General features: G+C 45.3%; 1 protein-coding gene across 2 annotated transcripts in view; it reads left to right on the forward strand.

The window, feature by feature from the left end:
* The first annotated feature begins 1,086 nt into the window (after positions 1-1,086).
* The window catches only part of PPP3CA (protein phosphatase 3 catalytic subunit alpha), a 189,125-nt gene continuing 171,649 nt past the window's right edge, over positions 1,087-18,562 (forward strand). Inside the window, exon 1 of one of the 2 annotated variants that reach the window (XM_072336803.1) lies at positions 1,087-1,344. In XM_072336803.1, coding sequence (XP_072192904.1) covers positions 1,287-1,344 — 58 coding nt within the window. In that variant the 5' untranslated portion in view covers positions 1,087-1,286. The remainder of the gene's footprint in view (positions 1,345-18,562) is intronic. The other variant, XM_072336799.1, reaches the window with a different exon arrangement.

Genomic DNA, 18,562 nt, shown 5'->3' on the forward strand with positions numbered 1-18,562 from the left:
ACATTCAATACTACAAGGAGAGCCCATAAAGTGTGCTCTAAAAGCGCCAGGCAAATGAATGCAGGGAGGATGTGTCATAACTGCTCCATTATTTTCTCTGTGGCTTTCTGGAGCAGCAGCATCTGCTAGACAAGTAGACTGTGCATCACCCTGAGGGGAATGGGGAGCCAGGCTAGGTGTCTCTTGGCTCACCTACACAAGTACAATTCAACAGTGCTCTCTAAACACCCTCCTTCCAGAACAGGTGTGCTCTCTTTTCCTCTTTAATTAAACTAAACCGGAACAGCTCAGCCTTATTCTGGAAATCGGTGATAAAATCAGCCAGGGAAGCTCCTCCTGAGCCACTGCGTGTACAAGCGAGCCCCAAACAACATGTACGCTTCCTAATGCGCCGGGAGACCCGGCCCCGCGCCGCCACCCAGCAGCAGCACGGAGCGGGGCGCCGACGGGGGCCGCGGCGAGATGGCGGGCCGTCGGCAAGGCCGAGCCGCGGCAGCGGGAGCGCAGCTCCCCGAGTGACCGCCCCGGGCCCCTCCGCGCCCGGCCGGCCGAGCGGGGCCGATCCCCCGCGGCGGGGCGCTGCAGGCCGGGCCCCGCGGCGCGGGTGGCGGCGCACCTGGGCGGCCCCGGCGCGGCGGCGGTGGGCGGGCGGGAGGCGCTACCTGACAGTGAGTGGCACCGCGCGGCAGCCAATGGCGGCGCGGCGGCGCGGGAGCCGGGGAGGGCGGCGCGGGGCGGGGAGGGGGGGGCTGCGCCGCGGAGCGTGTGCGGCGCCGCGGGGCCGGGGCCGCTGCGTGTGCGGGGAGAGACCCTCGTGGGGGGGGCGGGTGGGGGGAAAGACGGATCCCGGCCCAGAGCGGCGGCCGGCGGCGGCGGGAGGAGCCGGCGCTGCGGCGCGGAGGAAGGAAGCGGGCGCGGGGCCGCGCGAGCGCAGCCGGTGGTTACGGCGCTCGGTGCGAATCGGGGGCTTTTTCGCCGCCGCCGCCGCCTGACAGTTGTTTGTCGCCGCCGTTTTTGTGCGGGAGGAGGGAAGCGAGCGATCTCCGGAGAGCGGGGAGGCGCGATTGGAAGCGAGAAATAATTAACTGGAGGAGGAAGAGGAGGCGGAGGAGGAGGACGGGGGTGGAGGAAGACGAAGGAGGAAGGCACCGCGCGCAGAGCCGAGCCCGGCGAGAGCGGCGGGACGCGGCAACTTCGGCCCCGGCGCAGCAGCCGGAGCGCTGCCCGCAGCGGCGGCCGCCTCAGCCCGTGCCCGCTGTGCGCGAGGGAACGCCGCGCCGCCGGACATGTCGGAGCACAAGGCCAGCGAGCCCAAGTTGTCGACGACGGACAGGGTGGTGAAAGGTGGGTGTCGCGCCGCGCCTCGCTGCGGGCGGCTCGCCCCGGGAAGGCGGCGGGGCGGGTACCGGCCGGAGGGCGGCTCGGCCGAGGGCTCTGCGGCTCCCCTCGCCTCCTGCCCGGCGCTCCATTGCAGCATTTTCCCCCCTCCTTCCCCCGCCCCGCTCCCCGCCTCCCCTCTCCGCCTTGAAGGCGCTGCGTGGGGCTCGCCTCGGAACGACGGGGAGCCCCGGCTGCCTCCCGGTCCCCTCCCCCGCCGGCCGCTCCCCCGGACGTCCACCTCCCCCCCCACCCCCCCCGGGGCTCCGCGCCCCCCCCTTCTCCCTGCCCGCGGCCCCGCTGCGGTTGAGGCTTCCCATCCCCTTCCTCTGCACGGCCGCCCGCCCCCGCGGCACTGGGGATGCCGGCAGCCGGGGGGTGGGGGCAGCAGGGCCGTGCCGTGATCCGGGGCGCCGGGCGAAGCGGCCGAGGCGGCTTCCTTCTCCGCCGCCGCAGCCGCCGCCGCCTTGGACGCGGGGCTCGGCCTGCTGGGGTGTGAAGGCGGGCGCACCGCGGCCGTGTGTGCGTGTATGTGTGTATGTATGTACGTATGTATGTATGTATGTGTCTGTGCACGCAGATGTGCGGGGGGCTCCGCACCCCCACGCCGCGGCTCCATGGTTGCGCTCAGCCCGAGGTGTGCGTGCGCCGTGAGCCGCAGCGTTATAAACACAGTCCGTTCGGATTAACAGCACCGCAGTGAGCACCAAGGTCGCATTTAGTGGGGTAGCGCCCGGTTTGCGCGGTCCATGTGCGTTGCTCGGGGTGCGCTCCGCTCGGTAGGGTTTCCCTGCCGTGCCGCCCGCCTCGCCTGGAGCGCTGGGATGCGGTGCATCCACCCGGCGGGTTGCAGCCCGTGCGGCACGCGGAGCGCCGTGTTGGGAACCCGGAGCCGGGGGCGGCGCGCAGCCTGGCGGAGCCCTGGGAGCGGAGCGGAGCGGCACGCCGTGCCGTACTGGTGTGAGCGGGTGCAGGAACCCGACGATTAACGTACGGACTATGTAGGAAAGCAAATTACTGTTGTTATTTTGCGTTTGTGTTTACACATTCGCGTCTCCTCACGCCTTCCCACTGTTCCTCCCTCCTCTTTCATTTATTTATTTATTTTTGACGTCCTTTTTCCCCCGGATGAAGTTGCGGCTCTTCAGACGTTGTAAGAAATGCAGCTCCAAGCTCAGTAGGGTATTTTTTGGAAGTGGCTTGGGGATTTGTCTTCTCCTGTCTGGAATGTTTGCAGCTTAAGGACGCGGTCAGTGCTGTCACACCACCAGTAGGCTTTAAGAAGCCTGAATCAGTGATGTTGAGCCGATATGCTTATCGTCACGAGGTCCAACGAATGGCTGTCCTGTTGGGAAGCCTTTGTTGCCGTCATGGGATGGCCGCTTTTCTTTTTTCTCCTTTTAAAACCCTGACATGTGACCAAACGTCCTGATCTCACGTGTGACAGAACTCCCTCAGACTCAAGCAGGTGCTCATATAAGTAACCGTAGGGTTGGAACTACCATCACTGTATTGACACAATGCCTGGTGGCTTCAGCGGCAGGTTGCCATTTGTTTACATGTGCCAATAAGTTTGTTGTGCCTTCAAGGAACCATTTTCTTAGCAAACGTATAGTTAGATATAATTTTATAATGCAATTAGAAATCAAATTTGTTGAGCAGAGGAAGTACTGAGCAAAGTGTACCTGCTGCTGAGGGGTCTCTTCATCTCAACTCCAAGTGCCGTCCAATGTCCCAACATTAGTTAGATGGTTGCTTGCTCTGTTACATAGTAAAATCACTTTAAGGCCTTAAAATAGCACCTGAGGGGAGTAGAGCACCCGTAAACTTGTCCCTTGTAAGATTATTCTTCACATAGATTGTTCGCTCTGCCTTCCTATGGTCTGTAAGGAAATCCAGGACGAAGATAATTGGTGGCGATAATGGAGATACGTGGGGAAAAATTAGCCTTGTTTTTCTGTGGGGTGTGATTTGTGTCTTCCTACAATAAGCAGCCGAAGATGGCTTGTCAGGCTAACATAAATTAATAGAAAAGGGGGGGGGGGGGAAAGAAGAGAAAAGGCAGCAACACCTTATTAGCAGCCATGTGTATAGGTGGAGAGCCCTGGTGGCCTACAGGGCAAACAAGATACTCTGACGGTGTTAAGAGAATTGTGAAAACAGCTTGGCTTTTTTCCTTTTTCTCTCTTTTTTGTTTATTTATTTCTGTTTTTAATTTAAATATCACACGAAGCCGTGTTTGGGAAGGAAATGTTTGTAGCATGTGGATGTAGGCTCTAGATTAAACTTCTCTGTGCCGGTGGATGTGTGGTGGCGGTGTGGTTTGTTGCTTCTTTTCTTTGCATAGAACCTTTCAGTTTGCTGGTACGTGACCAAAGATGTCAGTTGAGATCTGGCTCCTGGAAGCGATGGCTGTTATGAAGTGATGGGGTGGGTTTGGGGAGGCGGCAGTGCCAGCAGCTCTGTGCGGGTTGCTTATGGCTGCGTGCTGCCTCCGAGGTGGGCTGTTGTGGGCTCTTCTCTTGCACTTAAGGGAGTCACGTAGACAGAGAAGTGGGTTATTTCTGTAAGTGAGAACTTCATCTCATGCTCGTTTTGCATTACTTATTGGATTTTCTGAACTACGCTCAAACTGATTTAAATAAAACGCTTCTGGGAGAAGGGAAGGATGGCTCTGGAGCCCCTAATGCTAAAAAAGTGCTGGTCTTCTCCTACCTCCGTGGTGCAGCTGGTGTAAAATTATGTTCAACAGTTGTGAAGTGGGTGATGTAAAGAAGAAATTCAAGTCTGTGTAATGTTACATTTCCAGAAGCAAATGGTGAACTCTTGGTAAAGCTGACAAAATTGGGTTCTTCGGAGTTAAAAGAAAGGAATCCACAGCGTGCAGTTGCAGTAGCACTTCTTTGATATATTTTTGTATTCATGTTTTGATGCAAATTAGGTAAATCATCTTTAATCATCAGGTTATTTTTCTGTTTGATCTTGTGGAGGAGCAATGCTTTGAGCGGCAAGTAAGGTAACCTGTACATTCAAAGGTTGGCAGGATCAAGGCTCAGGATGGCATAATGTTGCAGCAAATGCTGACTCAACACATTTACAGATTGACGTTCCTTTCTTCCTTGTTAGATGTATGATGCAGCCTTCACCCAGACAGCGCTGTTCACACATTCTTGTTTTCCTTCAGGACTGAGAAAGCTCCTCCTTACCCATACTGCTTTTAAGTCCCGAGACTCACCAGCCAGCGCATGGGCTTGGTTGCTCTTGTGAAGGTGGGAATACCTGTCCAGGAAAAGCTGGACTGGGAGTACTAGCTCATTCCTCGTGGGTCACTGAACAGCTGTCTGATGTCAACAGCTTGTGGTCACTACTGACATTAGCAGGATTTGAACCCACCAACCTGGAGGGAGAAGCCGTATATCAGATTACTTGACCTCCTCAAAATATTCAGTGTTGCATTACCGCCTTCTAGAAATACTGCTCTAAAGCAGAGTAATCCTAAATAAAAACTTCAAAAGTGAGCTGTAGTAGTCATACAAAGAAATGAAAGCTCTATTTCTTGGTTGCTGTTAGCGAGGTTCTGTGGTTGTTTTGATTCTGGCACGCAGGTTGGATAGCTGTGTACCTTTTGAGAACTGGTTGATTGTCTTGTTTGAAAGAAAGTGGAGTTTTAGTGGGATCTCAGCTCTTCAGATGATCTGCCGCCATGACTTTTGATCCTTGCTGTTGGCAGTCTCATGTTGTGCGTAGTGTGCTTAGGTGTATGGAGTTACACTAGCAATTAATGACACTCGAAAAAGTAGGCACCGATCTCTTCTGTCTCTGAATTACCAACTGTCTAATGTTCAGGCTGTCAGTTGTTTGTAATATAATATGAATGTCAGTTCCCAATCAATGTTAGCCATCAGTGTTAACTTCAGATTCATGAAAGGTAAAACTGGTGTTTATTGCTGTCAATAATGGGAGTTAGCCGTGAAGTTTAAAGTTTCCACTAGTCCAGGGAGACTCGTATATACCCTGCTAAGGCTCGTGCATCAGGCTGACCTTCAGTGAGCCAGAGCAGGTGTACTATAGAAGCCTACCTCTGTCTTTCTGTGAGTAAAATGTAATGTTTTCCAGCTTGGATGTATCATGCAAGCACACTGGCTTGTCCTTCTGTGTTAATTATGTGCGATGACCTCAATGTCAGTAGCATTGGTAAATATGGCATGCATTTTGGTTTAAATTTAAGAATTAGGAAATCTATGGCAAGGGACGATCCTACTTGAATATCATAGCTGTCTAATGACTGTAGATGAAATGGTTTTGTGCCTCTACAGTGAGGATGAGGAAATTCAAAATCCCTCAGATCCTCATGAGGGAGAGGAAGGATTTGCTTTGTAGCTGTTTCTATTTTTGTTTTAATTAATTAAATTTAACCTTGTAATACTTAAGAATGCACTCATGCTCCAAGGGAGGCTGCATCTGGGTTTAAGGGATGCTATCAGATGGAGAATCTGCCTGCAGCTCTGTCAGAAAGGTACTTAGGTTGCTCTCAAAGTAATGCTTTCTATTAATTTCCATGGAAACTACAACAGATGCAAAAAGCACAGTACCAGTGTTTGGTAGAGCATGTTCTCAGCTACAAAGCTCTATTTTTCAGCGTAGTCACCACCATTAGCAAACTCACATGCACAAGCTGATTTGAGGCATTCTTCATTTTGTGGTTGTCACAGCTGTTTGTGGCCATCCAGAATGTGGCTTGTCTTTTGCGTTACTGTCACCACTGCTGAAACGCACCATCCGCTGCCTCAGTGTCCTCGTATCCACAGTTTGGTCTCCATCAACGTTCAGCAAGTGTCAATGAATGCCTTTTTCTCCACATGGAGGAGCTCAGTGACACACCTTTGCTTCATATGTGCTTCTGTGTCAGGTGCCATTTTGTCAGACTGCCCCTCTGCTACCGTCTGTCACGCAGCAATAAACTGCAATGAAATACCGGTGGGAAGGTTCAGTGTCTGCTGCTGTGCCACCAACATCTGCCTCCTGATATGGTAGGCCAACATAATAAAGTGGAAGGTGTTACTTTTGGAGCAACCTTCATAGCATGGCTGCAGTGGAAGAGTTTCTGCTCCTTACTATTTTTCTTCACTGAAAGAATGGCTTTGCTGGCTTTGTAGTTGAAGATCCCCTGGTATCTTTGTGAAGCAAGCCATAGGAGGGGCAGCTGAGAACAGAATACAAGTGAATGTGCTTGCTTAAGGCTCAGGTTAGGATAACTTAGAAGAGAAATTGATGTTGGCTTGCTGTTTTCTTGTGTCTCGCTGCTAAGTTCTTGTATCTCATGGTCAGAACTCAGTTAACACTTCTAGAACCAATGGCTTCTGTCAGCTGGATGTTGCCTAGGCATTGCAGTCTTGTTTCTTGCGCTTTGTAAACTTGTGCCTGAGTGACTAATGGACAGCGCTTGTTTTAAAGGATGGGGAATGTAGCAAGGAGAAATTTAAACAAAAGCAAAGTACAGTGCTTGACAGTTATGCTTATGTAATTAAGCTGGTGATTTATTTTGATTTGTGAGCTAAGTTTACCTCTTGCTCATTAGGATAGTTTTGTAAATAAGACCTTTAGTTAAACAAGCCTTTTACTGCACAGCCATAGAGAAAAACCATGCATGCACCGAAGGATGCCTTTCTTAGGCAGTTGATATTGCATTGGTGGGAGATTTTTCTCATGCTGTGGACTGATATGAGGTGAGATGGGAGACAAACCTGCCTTATTTGTGTGTTTAAAATCCTTTTCTGCTTTTGAAGTCCACATTGGCTAAAGCTTTCTGCTGTTACATGCGCTTTTTGGCTGGGCCTAGCGAGAGAACTAGTGCTTTTGAATACCACCGGTGGTAGCGAGAAACTTGAAAGCGGAGTTCATGCCGGGTGTTATCAGCATTTAACTTCAGTGGAAAATATGAACCAGTGGAGGTAATTTTCCATAGGGGAATGTTGTACGGAGCAGTTGTTTCCTCTTTGCTGCCTGTTCACAGATTTAACAGTATCTACATCCATTACGTGCATCTCACTTAGAGATGATAGATGCTATGTGGTTATTCTTGCTTTTCTGTGTAGATCATGGCAAGGAGATTTAAAAAAGTATGAAGTTGTACAGTCAAGTATATTTTGCATTTTAGGTAGTCCCATGAATGCTGGAGCTCCCAGAATTCTTCCCACCAGGTAGTTCTTGAGGAACTTTTCTGCCTAAAGACACCTGGAGTAATGTTAATAAAATAAGCTTTTTGCTTACTTCTCATAGCTTTTCTTTTCCAAACTTGTAGTCCTTCTTCAGTTTCTTCTGTTTTGCTGAGTAGCTCCTACTTGAAATACTGAAGGAGTAAAATTCATGTTTGGTACTCTGTTTAGTATGGGTATTGGTTCATTTAAGGCTTCCTAGTAATGTTGATGTGCACCATGTTGTGGAGGATAGTTCCTTCTTTACAGCTTGAAAGAATATGGAGAGAAGTACTTCCTTAAGAGTGTTTTAAGAGACGAAGATGCAGTTTTACTCTTTATTTTCTCAAGAATGTGCCATAAAAGAAGCCACAAGTTTCTGAAGTAACAGCCACTTCAAATCACCTTCATGAAAAGGTGCCTACTTACTTCCTTTTATATGTGGTTTCAGGAGTCAAATGCAAGTTGCTGTTGTGTATCGTTTCTTCAGCTGAATGCTTAAATCATTTCCTGCTCTGATAACCGGCCATTTACCTCGACTTTCCCCCAGGAAATATCTTTCTATGGCTTCTGAGTCAATAACGGTGAGATGCATCACCCCAATTCTAAAGATCACTTCAGTGTGTGTGCGGCCTTGTTTGTGTAAGGCTGTGTCTCACTGGGGGATCTGCCACTCAGCTTGGAGGTTGTGTTAGTGCTGGAGTAGCCCAGGTATGTTCTTCTTGTTTAACTCTTGGACTGAGGAAGAAATAGAAGACCAGATGTGGAGAAGCAGGGACAATAAATACTATGATGGTAAAATTTGTTGCTTATAAAAATCCAAACTATTCATTCCTACCTCATTTGCTCCCCCACCAGAAAGCCGATACAGTTGAAATGACACCTCCAGAGCTGCACCTCTTTGAGGGCCATTTGCGTGCATTATAAACTGATTGTATTTTTATAATCAAAGTTAGGTATGTTAACAGTGATATGGCAACACTGGTGTATGAGGAGGACATGATCATCTTATTTAATTGCAACACCAACACAATTTGTGACTGATAACATTTGTACTTGAAACTGTAGAGGAGAAAGAGTGGGGTGGAAAAGCTTCAGAGGTTAATTTTGGGGTGTTTGTGAGTGTGGTGTCCGCATTGCACGTGCTTAAGGCTTAGGTGGTGTTTTATCCTTTTTACAGTGCATTTCGTGAAGCTTTTGAAAACACTGATGATTAACATTTAAACTTCTTTCTACTTAGAAATATAGCTGTGCTGTACTGAATTTCTACTGCATCTGCCTTTTAGTTTTCAGTCTTTTTTAAGACTTTGTTCCTTTTAAGAGTCAGTAAGCTCTTTCTCTTCTTGTCGATGTTCCTTTCCTGCATTTCTTCCAACCTTTCTAACTAAGTATGTTGAAAAGCCAATTGCTGCCTGTTAGCAGTCATTAGGTTGCATGTACTTAGTGTGAGAGGTCACCAAACACAACTTGTTTCCTTTGACTGTGCATCTATAGGCATCTGTAGGTACCCGAGGAAGCATGTGAGAACAGGGGAAGTATATTATGACTCTTCCTCTGACTTGTGTTGTAATTCTGCAGCCAGCTGCTGACTCTGTGGCTTTCTTTTCAGCTGGTAGCTCCACTGTCAGTGTGCTGCTCAAGCTCTCCCCAACTTGTCACAGAAGGATGTCTATATTTTGCAGTTCAGCTGCTGCTTGCAGGTTGCCTAGCAGTAACACTGAAAGCTCACAGCATGACTGTTAGTTTTAACTCATGTAGCTTGCAAAGAGCTCTAAGAGCTAGCATAGATGATGGTAGTTTTGGTTAATTTAGGAAAAGAGGGAGTATAAGTGCTCATGCTTTGCTGTCTGAGCAACCAAGCTCAGCAGTTAATTAGCACAGGAAGGTAATATTTAATGAAGGTAGTAACGCTTGCCTGAAAAGAACTGAAGTTCACCATGGGTGAGTGAACTTTAAAGCCTCCACTTTAAAATCTAAGCATGGGAGGTATAGAACTGCATATAGATTATGCAAAATATCTGTGCCAGAGAAAGAGGGAAAAAATGCTGCTGAAAATATGACTGAGCTCAATCTTAGCAGTAGTAATAGCTATTTTTCTATCTTTCAGATATGCAGATATGAATGAATAAAATAATTCAAGTCTGCATTTTGTGGTTTTCCAAATTGAGAATTTTATTTATTATTATTATTATTATTATTATTATTATTATTATTATTATTATTATTTAATCCCATTAGGATAAAACACGTACTGATGGAAACAGGTATTGGTATAAAAATGTTACTATTTTCCACCGCATCCCTTTTTCTCCATGCCATCTTTGACATACGTGTGCCTTAGGAATTTTGTTGCAGCATATTGATGTCAGTCAGTATGCTTTCCTTGAGTTGTCCTAGTTCTTGCCCAGTGTAGAACTGATGGGCTGGAGGGAAAGAAGATCACAAATTTGATTAGATGATCAAGTTAAAAACCCGAAGTAAGGTTACCCGACTGTGGTGGTGAAGTTCTTGACAAGATCAGAATAGCTAAAGTCCTGCAGAGCAAATTGTGCTATAATGTTTTCTCTGATATTTGCCAATTACACAAAAATATCAGGCCTGAACAGCGTTGCCACAAGAAAGGAAGTGTGCTTTGACCTTGTGATTAGAATGGTGAAAATAACACGTGTTAATAATAGGTTATGCAGATGTGATGTTGCAGACAGTGTTTAACACTCACTCTGGGCATTGTTCAATAGACTTAATTAATAGAATCCCAACTACAGTTTTTTGGCCTAATTTAGTGTGACTAAGGTTTAACTTCTGCTTTAAGCATTTGTGACCGTCTTTGTGAAGGTGGGTTATGCAATTTTTTTCCCCTTGCTGATAGTGACAGCCAAGTAATTGTGTGGCCAGATAAAAGCCGAGTTCCGTAATTGTTCATGTTTTGGAGTACCCATCATTTGAAAAGAAATCGTTAATGGTCTAGATAAATGGCTCAAGGGGAGAAAAGGAGGCTCAGCCTGTCATCTTCTTTTTGCTGTTCTTGTTTGTGGGCTTTTTATCATTCTTTACTGTGGCTTTATGTTACTTGATATCGGGTCCCAGATCAGTTCCTATGAACATGGGATTGTGTGACGTTCTTTCTGAAGTGTTTGGAATTGTTCTGGAATCATTTCCTAAAGCGGGAAACCTGGTAAAATAAATGCTCATTTTTTATTACTAACCAAGGACAAAGCAGCACAAGAGCTTGTGAGGTCTTTTCTGGTTTACAGTCCTCTGTGGGTGATATTGAAGGGGAAGGCACATGGCTAGAGAGAAGCCCAGTGATGTATTTTCTCTACAAATGGCATAAAATTGCATGAAATACTGTGCTTTGGGGTTCTGCAGGGAACTGTAGGCTCGCATAGTTTGTCCTGGCTTTTTTTCTATCTGTCAAAAAATAATGCTCCAGTTGAGAGGTACATCTCTGGAAATTCTTTCTGCATCTGGGTTTCTTTCTTTTCTGCTTTCGCCTTCCTTTGTATGTGCTTTTACATCTTTATGGAAAACTCGGTTTGGTTCACGTACGATGATACAGTTAAGAAAACAAAGACAAGCTTCTAGGTGGTGAAACCTGCCCTCTTGATGGCCTCAGAGAAAAGTTGTTTCATCATCGACTTTGGACTTGAGATACTGTTCTACTCAGCACAGTTCTTTTCAGCAGCAAATTTGGAACTTCTTGGCTGATTCCTGCTTTTGTTACTGCATAGAACAGATTTGATCATTTAATACTTTTCACTTCCCATCGTTCATTTCAAGCAGTTTAAAATAATGGACAGTTTGAATGGAAGGCCATTCGAAGAAGAATCCCTTCCTTTTCCCCCGAAAACAAACAAAACAGCAAACAAACAAAATTAAAACGTCAAGTGCAGCAATTGAAATAATTTTTTTAGTCTTTTTTTCACAGTGTTTGCCAGGTTTCATTTTGATGTGGATTACAATGGTCGTACTGTGTTACGTTCTTTGAAAAAGTGCAACTGGTCATTAGCTACAATGACACCAACAGCTGTAATACTTTATGATAACAGCTGGGAACAATCGAGTTCCCTTCAAAAACCTTCAAATCGAGTTCCCTTCAAAAATGCCATTTTAAAGTAAGAAAGCAAGATTTTTGTATTTATTCTCTATTTTACAATAAGAATTTCATAATAGGCAGTGGTGACAATTAGGTATCAAAATGCCATGTTGCTGTTTGTGACTTGGAATGTTTCCCCTTGTGGGACCTGTTTCATATCCTGCTGAAATCTGCAGGAGTTGGAATCTTTTCATTAACTTGAGTAAACTGTGAATCAAGTAGTCATCCTCTGACTTACAGTTTTGGCTCTCCTCATAAGTAGGTGATTTCTATCTGTTTTAAACTGCTTTGCTATACCTGATCTTAACTGGCTTTGGACAGGACAGCATTGTCTCTTATTTTCACAGTGAGTGAAGTGTATTCCTGCTTTGCAGTGCTGTCTTTTAGCAAGTGAAAAGGGACTTGTCTTGTATGTATGTAGCTGTTCTTCCTCAGTAATAGTTTGCTGTTTTATTGCTTTGTCTTCAGAAATTTAAGTCTAAAATGTTTCCTGTACACGAATATCCTTTGGTGCTTTTTATCACCGAAAAAATCATGTAGATACCATTCTCATATATAAAGGCTTTTTGCCTGTGTGCTGCTCACTTAAAAATACTTTTTCTTTAACAAATGTGTCTGGATTGCCTTAAGTAAAAGATAGTCTGCTTTGCTTAACTCAGTTTCTGATCTAACAGAGTAAGTCTTCAATATTAAAAACACACAGGTAGTAGTTGTACAAAAGAGACGTGTTGTTTTTGAGTCATAGAATCATTAAGGTTGGAAGAGACCACTAAGATCATCCAGTCCCGTTATCAGCCCATCACCTGCAGTTCTGTTGCATGGAAATAAGTGTACTGGTTTGGAGAAGCAGCGTGCTGGTGGCTGGAGAAAGGGGACACAAGGGCATAGCAAGGAGGTTTTGGACATTCAGCTGGGGGATGTGGAGGAAGAAATGCAGAGCACAGTGGGTGTGGGCAGTGTTTTTAGGGCAGTGAAGAATTGCTCAAGGTGTCCTAGCTTGTTGATGAATGGAAAGCACAAAGCTGTTTTAGGAGTGCTTTGTCTAATGAGTTATTTTGGAACAGGTGAACATCTTAGCATTTTAGAGGTGTTTGTGTGCAGTGGGGCAGGAAGTTAGGCATTAGCCACGAGGGAGTCTGACTTTATCAACAAGCGGAGAGCTGGTGAGGCTGCCTGGTGAAAGTTCTAGTTACTCATATACTTTGTGGGTGGATTTAGATTATCATTGTATAATCTTTATAGTTTTTATCTTGGGAAACTTTTCTTAAGAAGTGCTTGCTATCTGTACACTGCTAGTAGTAGAGTGGAAAGTGAATCTTCTGAGTGTACTCAAAGAGGTTACTTCTGGTAGAAAAAGAAAGAACAGAAACTCAAAAAAAAAAACAAACAACCAAACAAAAAAACCTACAAAAAGGGGGAAAAAAACCACAAACCCAGCCAACCAAACAACACTGCAAAACAGAAATATCAACAAAAACAACTCCCAACCATTTTGCAACAAGTAGGGATGAGCCTGTATTCATTTCTGCTGAGATGTCAGCTTTAGCTTCTAGGCAGTCTTCTTTCTACCTTAATAGTTGTGAATATGTGGAGTGTTTTGGTCATTTAGCCTTCTGTTTATTTACTCCAGTGGCCTAATAACATATCATTAATTTTTATGAGTGATGTATTGAAGTCACTTTCTCACTCAAGACTAAAAGATATGAGCTCAGATAGCTTCAGTGTCACAGAATGGCAGAGGCTGGAAGGGGGCCCGCTGGATGTCTTCCAGTCTGACCTCTGCTCAAGCAGATAGCCCTGCTTGTCCAGTACCACATCCAGGTGGCTTTTGAATATCCCTAAGGAGGGGCATGGCACAGTGTCTCTGGGCAACTTCTGCCAGTTCTCTTAAAAGAAAATAAAAGGTGCTTTCTGATGTTGAGATAGAGCCTCCTATAATTCATTTTCATAGAATCACAAGATTGGAAAGGACCTATAAGATCATCTAGTCCAACTGTTCTCCCATTACCATTGCTACCACAAGCCACTCAACCATATCTTGTATCTCCTCATCCAGACGCCTCTTGAACACTGCCAGGGATGGTGACTCCACCACCTCCCTGGGCAGCCATTCCAGTGCCTGACCACACTCTGAGAGAACAAGTTCTTTCTTATGTCTAGTCTAAACCTCCTCTGGCACAGCTTGCAGCTATTTGCTCGGGTCCTGTTTGTTGCCCGAGAGAAGAGGCCAAACCTCTCCTCATCACAGCCTTCCTTCAGGAAGTTGTAGAGTTGTCATGGTTTTTTTGACAAGAGTGCAATGAGGTCTCTCCTGAGCCTCCTCCAGACTAAACAATCCCATCTCCCTCAGCTGCTCCTCATAAGACTTGTGCTCCAGACCCTTCACCAATTTTGTTGACACATTCCAGGGCTCCAGTGTCTTTCCTGTAGTGAAGGGCTCCAAACTGAACACAGTACTCAAGAGGCCTTGCCAGAGCTGAGTACAGGGAGATGATTACCTCTCTGCTCCTCCTGGCCATGCTATTTCTAACGCAGGTCAGGATGCTGTTGGCCTTCTTGGCCACCTGGGAACACTGTCGGCTCACGTTCAGCCCAGCATCAACCAACACCCCCAGGTCCCTTTCCTCTTCACAGTCATCCAGCCACTCAGCCCCAAACCTATAGCGCTGCATGGGGTTATTGTGGCCAAAGTGCAGGACTCAGCACGTGGCCTTGTTGAACCTCATCCTATTCACCTCAGCCCAGTGATTCAGATCTCTCAGGCAGATTGATGCTACCTCCCAACTTGGTGTCATCTGCAGGCTTACTGAGGGTACACTCAATCCCCTCGTCAAGGTCATCAGTGAGGATATTAAACAAGATGGGCCCCGGTACTGACCCCTGGGGGACACCACTTGTAGTGGGTCACCAGCTGGACTTCATTAACCACTGGGTACAACCATCTAGTTAGTTCCTTATCCAAAGAAGGGTATAACTGTCCAGGCCGCAGGCAGCCTGTTTCTCCAGGAGAATGCTGTGAGAGACCATGTGCCTGCTGCCTCTTGTCTTGTTACTGTGCACTGCTGAGAAAGAGCCTGGCTCTGTCTTCACGGATTCCCTTCAGATATTTGCACATGTGCGTAAGATTTGCCCCCCTCCCCCCCTCGAGCCATTTCTCTGGGCTGCAGTCCCAGGTCTCTCAGCCTTTTCTCTGTTGAGAAATGCTCCAGTTGCTTAATCATCTCAGTACCCCTTTCGTCTGTTGGACTCTCTCCAGCTGCTCCATCTCCCTTGCACCAGGGAGCCCAGAACTGGACATTCTATGGCAGAACCAGGCTATCTGACTCACAATTTGGCTTTGAAATGTCAAAGCAGGCAATCCCTGTGTGAAATTGAAATGCAATTACTAGTGAATTTATACATATCAAGAACTTGTACGTTAGGGAATAGCATGTCCTTATACTTTCTAACAAGGTACTTCTGCTTCTCTAGAGCTCTGAATCTCAGATGGTACCTGTCTCACTTGTAAATAGTCTTTGTTTACCACACAGAAGATATCACAAGATGAGGGAAAACACTCATTAGTGGAAGTCTAAATTATGTGCAACTTTTTGTACAATGTTGACTTCTTTTTGTATCTTGTTTTCATGGACGGTACTTCATGGTAGGATATTTTTTGTTTAGTATCCTATCTGCTAATCTTGGAAGTGCTGCCAGTTAGAAGGTTTCTCTGCAGATATCTTTTTGGTTGTGATCCAGTTGCTATGGTTTCTGAATGTGTATTGGACTTTCTTTTTCCTGGCTTTGAGGGAATTGATGTAGATGGAGTTCCTATTGGTACTCTTAAAGAATTTGCTAACAGTCTTCTGGGCTGCAGTAGGAGGAATGTTGCCAGGACGCCAAGGAAAGACGTCCTTGTCCTCTTTTAGGCACTGGTGAGGCCGTGTCTGCAGTGCTGGATCCTGGTCTGAGCTGCTCAGTATGAAAGAAACGTGGATATATTTGAATGAGTCCAAAGAAGGACCACAAAAATGATGAAGGGCTGAAGGATCTCTCATATGAGGAGAGGTAGAGAGAACTGGGGTTATTTAGCCTGGAGAGGAGAAAGTTAAGGGGGAGCATGTCAAGGTGTATAAATACCCGATGGGGAAAAAATGAAGAAGGAGCATTGAGGGTTTTTTCAGTGGTGTCTGGTTACTGCCAGGACAGGAGGTAATGGGCACCCTGAAAATGGGAGAATCCAAATTGGAACCAAGAAGATGTTTTTATAGTATTATGAGGGATGTCAGACATAGAAAGAAATAGACTGGAGAGTCTGTAGAGTCTCCGTCCTTGGTGTTATTAAAAGCTGTCTGGATGTGGTCCCGGATCATCCATTCCAGGTGGCCCTGCTTGAGCAGGGAGCTAAATATGGTGACCTCTAGAGGTCCCTTCCAACCTAAATGATCCGGTGATGGTCTTTCACTAAACTCTTTAAGATGAATGATTAAAATGCTGTATATCAATTTGCAGGCCTTTTGACAAAATGTAAGAGTAGAAATCTTTCTTCTTTTAAAAATGAATGGCTGTATCTGCTAAGGAGATATTTTACAGGAAGAATGCTTTGTGTGATTATGAGGATCCACCATAAAAGTACTTATTTTTACTAGCAACAAGATAAACGATATATAAAATTTCCCAGTGCATCATATATTGACACATCCATATGTAGACTGGTAGTGTTGTTGGCAAAACATTGGCATCGATCAGTCTTGATGAGTTTCATGTATTTCTGAGCATGCATAGCCCCAGAGTATGTTATAACTTGAAAGCGGGGACAGAAAGTATGGACAGCTGTAAGAAAAATGGGAAAGTTCTATATGAATATTTCATAGTCATTACCAAGGATTCTGACATCATCAGGAAACTTCCTTCTAGTAATTAGAAAGTGGACCTATCTTTTGCTAGTTCCTGCTTTATGTGATCATTTCATAGCGGCATGAAGATTAAAACTGAGGTTAACAACAGTCAGTTTAAAAGCTTTGAAATTTGTAGTAATAAAGACTTGTCTTTCAGCTTGGAAGTTGTCTTTTTGTTGCTATCTTATGCTTTTTCTTTGTGAAGATGCGTATTTCCTTGCAAGGCTGTTTAGGAAACACCTGAATGTTGCATGTGTAAAGGTCAAATTGGACTTTGGATAAGGGAATCTCCTGAATATTGGTGATGTGGAACAAAAAGAAGCATCTGGAAGAGTTTGACTGTGTCAGAATTGTGGTGACTCCTTCAGAAAAATTATTGATACTAACCTACTAGAAGTTCTGAGCAACTTCTTTAGATGGAATCACCTTCATGGATAATTAATCTGGATAATGAACTTTTTTCTTTTTTTTTATAGTGAAAATGTATCTTCCATGTATAGCTTTGTTGACTAGATGTATTTGAAGAAAACGATGCGCATCTAAATACTGTAATTTGAAGTGTGAATTGCCTCAGAGCTTGTGTAGGTCATAATATATGTAGGTTGCTCTACAGCAATGTCTCCTTTTTTTTTTTTTTTCTTTTCTGTGGAAAAAACAACAGACACAAAGAGAACAATAACACTATTTGATAGAGCAAATTCTCAGCTACTAAACATTGTTTTTCAATGTAGTCACCACCATTAGCTATGTATTTTTGCCATCAATGAGCAAGAGCCCACATTCCAGACTCATAAAAGATGTTTCCCAGAGGAAGTGACCTACTGTCACCACTGCTTAAACACATCACTTACTACCTGAGTGTGCTCTCATTCATTGTTTGGTCTCCATAAGTGTTCAACAAGCATTGATGAATGTCAATGGGTGCCATTTCTTCCACGCAGAGGAACTCAGTGATGCCCCTTTGGTTCATATACACTTCTGTGTCAGACCCAGTTTGTCAGACTGCCCTTCTGCTGCCGTCTATCACAACAACAACAAAATGTAGTGGAATATTGTTGGAAGGTTCAACCCCTACAGCCATACCACCATCATCTGATGTTGCTGGCCGGCATTAAAAAAAAACCACACAGAAGAAGCATTAGTTCTGGAGCAGTCATCCTATAATAAGACCTGGCGCAACGTGCAGTGCTACGATAGAAGTGCATTTACTGTCTTTGCAACCTACAGAACAACTGGAAAAGGACTTGCTAGTTCAACTAATAAATCTTTGGCCTGAGTATTTGTTACTAAAAAAACTCACGTCAGAAGATGGGTTTCCAGGGAGAATTTCTGGTTTGAGAAGAGGGAAGCGGGATGCCTTGAGGATACTTATGAAGAAAAGGCTGGAGAAAATGTCAGATTGAATGTAAACACTGCAACCTGGAAGGATCTTTCTGGCAACCAGACAGAGCAAAAGAGCTGAAGAAGTGCTTTGAATAGATGTAAATGAAGAGCAACCGAAAAGCTCAGCAGCCTGCGTGTGCTGGTAGTAGCATATATGCATTTACCTTCAGCTTCAGTGGAAATTCCAGGAGTGATTCTTCTAGCTATGCTGCAGGGCATTTCTCCTAAATTGCTTTGACAGTTATGCCCTCCTTTGTTCAGGCCCTGCCAAGAAAAGACTTTTTAGCAAGTGTGTACCTGTCAGTCACAAATATTTCACCAGAGGAGATTGTTTTTATGGATAACACGGAAAAGTTCTTGAGGGTGACTGTGGAAGAAAAGTTATCGTGTATATGTTACGGCATTTATTTATGAGGAAAGGCATGTGATGCTAGTGTTTGTTGAGAATCTGCTGTACCCTGATGCTGTGATATACTGAGCAAGATTAGAAGTTAACCTCAGCACATGCCATGCTTTATCTGAAGCCATGGAGCAAGCTCCTTTATCAGCCACATTAAAAATTCACCAGGCTTTATAGGGCTCCTGTTTATTTATTTATTTGTTTGTTTTTTCCCTGAAGTCTTCATGTAAGACAA

The sequence above is a fragment of the Excalfactoria chinensis genome, chromosome 4 (assembly GCF_039878825.1).
Source record: "Excalfactoria chinensis isolate bCotChi1 chromosome 4, bCotChi1.hap2, whole genome shotgun sequence".
Taxonomy (NCBI): Eukaryota; Metazoa; Chordata; class Aves; order Galliformes; family Phasianidae; genus Excalfactoria; species Excalfactoria chinensis.